The sequence below is a fragment of the Salvelinus sp. IW2-2015 genome, unplaced genomic scaffold, assembly GCF_002910315.2.
Source record: "Salvelinus sp. IW2-2015 unplaced genomic scaffold, ASM291031v2 Un_scaffold2608, whole genome shotgun sequence".
Classification (NCBI taxonomy): Eukaryota; Metazoa; Chordata; class Actinopteri; order Salmoniformes; family Salmonidae; genus Salvelinus; species Salvelinus sp. IW2-2015.
Window position 1 is genome coordinate 7,973 of NW_019943916.1, and position 4,659 is coordinate 12,631.

A 4,659-nucleotide genomic window follows, 5' to 3' on the forward strand; every position below is an offset into this window, starting at 1 on the left:
CAGTGACGCCTCTTGCACTGAGATGCAGTGTCCTAGACCACCGCWCCACTCCAATTAAAAKTTGTTGAATTATTAATGAATATGATTTGTTTGTTTAGGATTCRTGGTAATGAATAGTTTGTATGTATGCTTGTTTCCATGTGACTATTCCTCTTTTGTTTGTTGATATTTGTTAATAAAAAAATAAAAAATAAAAAGACTACCGCGCCACTCCGMAMCCTACATACCGCACATGCGCAGTGCACCGCCGGCCTCTGTAGCGATGCAAAGATGGCGTCCTCCGTGGTTGTCTGCACTGCGCGTTTACTCAACTTTGTAGGAGTGTCTTCTGGCCATCGTCGGGCTTGCTCGCTGCTTGCCTCGGCGAGACATGGAYAAGCCTGTGTCACGGAGATGTTGGGGACACAACGGTGCAGGATAGGGGGCAACTTTGGCTGTTTGAGACCTGGAAATGCAGTGACATTGAGACTCACAGGTGAGAGAGGAAGGACTGTCTGGAGTTGGTGTCAGTGAACCTAGGTAGTAGTTTGGTTGCTATAGAAAGATATTTGTTTTGTCAATCTTTCTGTAAATGTCGTTTTTGTGTTTTCCTGTCGCGATTAGACACTCTTGGTCGGTACAGCTGCAACAACAATGTACAGTAGCTGGACGTGCATGATGTAACTGTGCTCAGTCAATGGTCAAGCACAATATGTACATGACACAATCTACCGTGTCTGCACTGGTAGTTAATTAACTACAAACTAGCTAGTCCGTACAGTTGGCTAGCTAGTACAGTACACTTCGAAATGCATTATTCTCATTTTTTGTCTAGCTAGTTAGCAATGTCTAACACAGACATGCTAAACACCATTACCCAGAATGCTTTGCTTCAATACAAGGACAGAAGTTATGGCTCTTTGACGCAGCTCATATCTCCTTCTCTCCACAGGACTGAGGCCCCCCCATGTTGTCAGCAGTAGTCACTCCTTCCACACTAGCTGCTCCTCAGCTAACAAACAGGACTTGTATGATGTTCTGGGGGTGCCTCYCACYGCCACTCAGAAAGAGATCAAGAAAGCCTACTATCAGGTGAGAGGCTTGTCTATTAGGAGAGCCTGCAGCTGTGGCTCTGTTGCTGTGTGGGTTGTTYTTGCAGAAATATAGGCCTAGACTGTTGTCATTATGGAGTTCTACACGTATGGAGTTCTCGAATGTTCATAAAAATTGATTCAAACTTCAGTTGTAAACATTGAAATAGTACATGGCCTTGTCCAGTGAAATCAGCTGGGTAGGCTATATAATACCATTGGTCGATCCTATTCCAGATGGCTAAGAAGTACCACCCAGACACCAACCAGGATGACCCTCAGGCCAAGGAGAAGTTTGCCAAGCTGGCAGAAGCCTACGAGGTAGGCATTCAATTGGTCCCTGGCCTAATTCTACAAATTCAAGTCCTGCATGTTTTCAACTGGCCAAGAATTACATTTCCAATATATCAAAACGCTCTGCCAAGCCAGGCATAGGATCCGATGAGGAGCTGATCCTAGATCTGTACCTATTTTAGAAACTTCTAGTCTCTTCTATATTATCTGTAGATTGACAGTGAGACACAACCCCTTAGCAATGACTGGGATATTGTTCCTGATACTGTTCCTGATGCTGTTCCTGATGTTGTTCCTGATACTGTTCCTGATGTTGTTCCTGATACTGTTCCTGATGCTGTTCCTGATGTTGTTCCTGATACTGTTCCTGATACTGTTCCTGATACTGTTCCTGATGTTGTTCCTGATACTGTTCCTGATGTTGTTCCTGATACTGTTCCTGATACTGTTCCTGATGTTGTTCCTGATAGAGAAAAGGGTCAAGAGATGGAGGTATAAGGGGAGAAAAAGGGGGGGAAGGTAATAAGGTGTGAGAGAGAGGGAGGGAACAGAGAGAGACAAGGAAAAGGGAGAGAGAGAAAGGGTAAAGAAGATGGAGGTATAGTGGGAGAAAAGGGGGGAGGGTAATAAGGTGTGAGCAGAAGGAGAAAGAGTTACAGGATTAAAACATGGCTGAATTTATGAATAACTATAGCAACTCTAAACATTACAATGAAATCCAATGTAACATTGCTGTTAATTAGAACCTGTAACATTCCTAACTATTCTATGCGCGATCATGAAAACGTGTTATAACCGGTTATTATCTGTTATAACATGTTTTTATAAACGGTTTATTAATCTGTTAATAAAAACATGTTATAACGGTTTATTAAATCTGTTATTAACATGTTTATAAGCACCTCTGGGCCTCTGTTCAAAACATGCTGTTGAAGTCTCCGGAAACGCCTGCGCTCGTGTGAACTCCCCGAAGATCTTCCTGACATTTCCTCTGGGCGAACGCTGGCCCCCCCGGCCCTCCAGTACTGCTGGCCCCCGCCCCCCTCCCGCCTGGCTGGGGTCCGAAGCCTGCCCGCCCCGTAACGTGTCATACTGGCTTCCTCTTCAACCTCGTCACTCAGCACCTTGGGGAACAACATCAGAGATCAGAACATTCAAAGTCAGGAAAACAGTACAGGAACAATATCCAGTTCATTTGCTAAGGGGTTGTGTCTCACTTGTCAATCTACAGATAAATAAAGAGACTCGAAGTTGCTAAAATAGGTACAGATCTAAGGATCAGCTCCTCATCGGATCCTATGCCTGGCTATGGCAGAGTCGTTGTGATAATTGGAAATGTATTCTTCGGCCAGTTGAAAACATGAAGGACTTGAATTTTGTAGAGATTAGGCCAGGAACCAATTGAATGGCCTCCTCGTAGGGCTTCTGCCAGCTTGGCAAACTTCTCCCTTGCCGAGGGTCATTCCTGGTTGGCTGGTCGGTGGTACGTTCTTACCATCTGGAATAGGATCGACAAATTGGTAATTATATAGCCTACCCAGCCTGATTCACTGGACAAGGCCATGTACTATTTCAATGTTTACAACTGAAGTTTTGCAATCAATTTTATGAACATTCGAGAACTCCATACGTGTAGACTCCATAATGACAACAGTCTAGGCCTAATTTCTGCAAAACAACCCACACAGCAACAGAGCCACAGCTGCAGGCTCTCCTAATAGACAAGCCTCTCACCTGATAGTAGGCTTCTTGATCCTTTCTGAGTGGCGTGGAGGCACCCCAGAACATCATACAAGTCCTGTTTGTTAGCTGAGGAGCAGCTAGTGTGGAAGGAGTGACTACTGCTGACAACATGGGGGGCCTCAGTCCTGTGGAGAGAAGGAGATATGAGCTGCGTCAAAGAGCCATAACTTCTGTCTGTAATTGAAGCAAAGCATTCTGGGTAATGGTGTTTAGCATGTCTGTGTTAGACATTGCTAACTAGCTAGACAAAAAATGAGAATAATGCTTTCGAAGTTACCTGTACTAGCTAGCCAACTGTAACAGACTAGCTAGTTTGTAGTTAAACTACAGTGCAGACACGGTAATTGTGTCATGTACATATGTGCTTGACCATTGACTGAGCACAGTTACAATGCACGTCCAGCTACTTGTGAACCGACCAAGAGTGTCTAATGTCGATCGGACATGAAAACACAAAAACGACATTTACAGAAAGATTGACAAAACAAATATCTTCTATAGCAACCAACTACTACCTAGGTTCACTGACACCAACTCCAGACAGTCCTTCCTCTCTCACCTGTGAGTCTCAATGTCACTGCATTTCCAGGTCTCAAACAGCCAAAGTTGCCCCTATCCTGCACCGTTGTGTCCCCAACATCTCCGTGACACAGGCTTTCTCCATGTCTCGCCGAGGCAAGCAGCGAGCAAGCCCGACGATGGCCAGAAGACACTCCTACAAAGTTGAGTAAACGCGCAGTGCAGACAACACGGAGGACGCCATCTTTCCCCGCCGGCCTCTCGTAGCGATGCAAAGATGGCGTCCTCCCGTGGTTGTCTGCACTGCGCGTTACTCACTTTGTAGGAGTGTCTTCTGGCCCATCGTCGGGCTTGGCTCGCTGCTTGCCTCGGCGAGAACATGGAAAAGCCTGTGTCACGGAGATGTTGGGGACACAACGGTGCAGGATAGGGGCACTTTGGCTGTTTGAGACCTGGAAATGCAGTGACATTGAGACTCACAGTGAGAAATGAAAGGACGTCTGGAGTTGGTGTCAGTGAACCTAGGTAGTATTTGGTTGCTATAGAACGATTATTTGTTTTGTCATCCTTCTGTAAATGTCGTTTTTGTTTTTCATGTCGGCGATCAGACCATTAACATCTTGGTCGGTACAGTAGCTGGGACGTGCATGCTGTAACTTGCTCAGTCAATGGTAAAGCCCAATATGTACAGACACCATCTAAACGTGTCTGCACTGGTAGTTTAATTAACTACAACAGCTAGTCCGTAACAGTTGGCTAGCTAGTACCGTACACTTGAAATGCATTATTCTCCATTTTTTGTCTAGCTAGTTAGGCAATGTTTAACACAGTACATGCACACACCATTACCCAGAATGCTTGGCTTCAATACAGACCGAAGTTATGGCTCTTATGACGCAGCTCATATCTCTCCTCTCCACAGGACTTGGAGGGCCCCCATGTTGTCCAGCAGTAGTCACTCCTTCCCACTAGCTGCTCACTCGCTAAAAACCGGACTTGTATGATGTTCTGGGGGTGCCTCGCACGCCACTCA

At 45.5% G+C, this 4,659-nt stretch overlaps 1 protein-coding gene across 1 annotated transcript in view; it reads left to right on the plus strand.

Moving 5' to 3' along the window:
- Positions 1-237: 237 nt before the first annotated feature.
- The window catches only part of LOC112074375 (dnaJ homolog subfamily A member 3, mitochondrial), a 43,370-nt gene continuing 38,948 nt past the window's right edge, over positions 238-4,659 (plus strand). Inside the window, exons 1-3 of the mRNA XM_070440500.1 lie at positions 238-475; positions 932-1,071; positions 1,308-1,391. Coding sequence (XP_070296601.1) covers positions 271-475; positions 932-1,071; positions 1,308-1,391 — 429 coding nt within the window. The 5' untranslated portion in view covers positions 238-270. The remainder of the gene's footprint in view (positions 476-931; positions 1,072-1,307; positions 1,392-4,659) is intronic.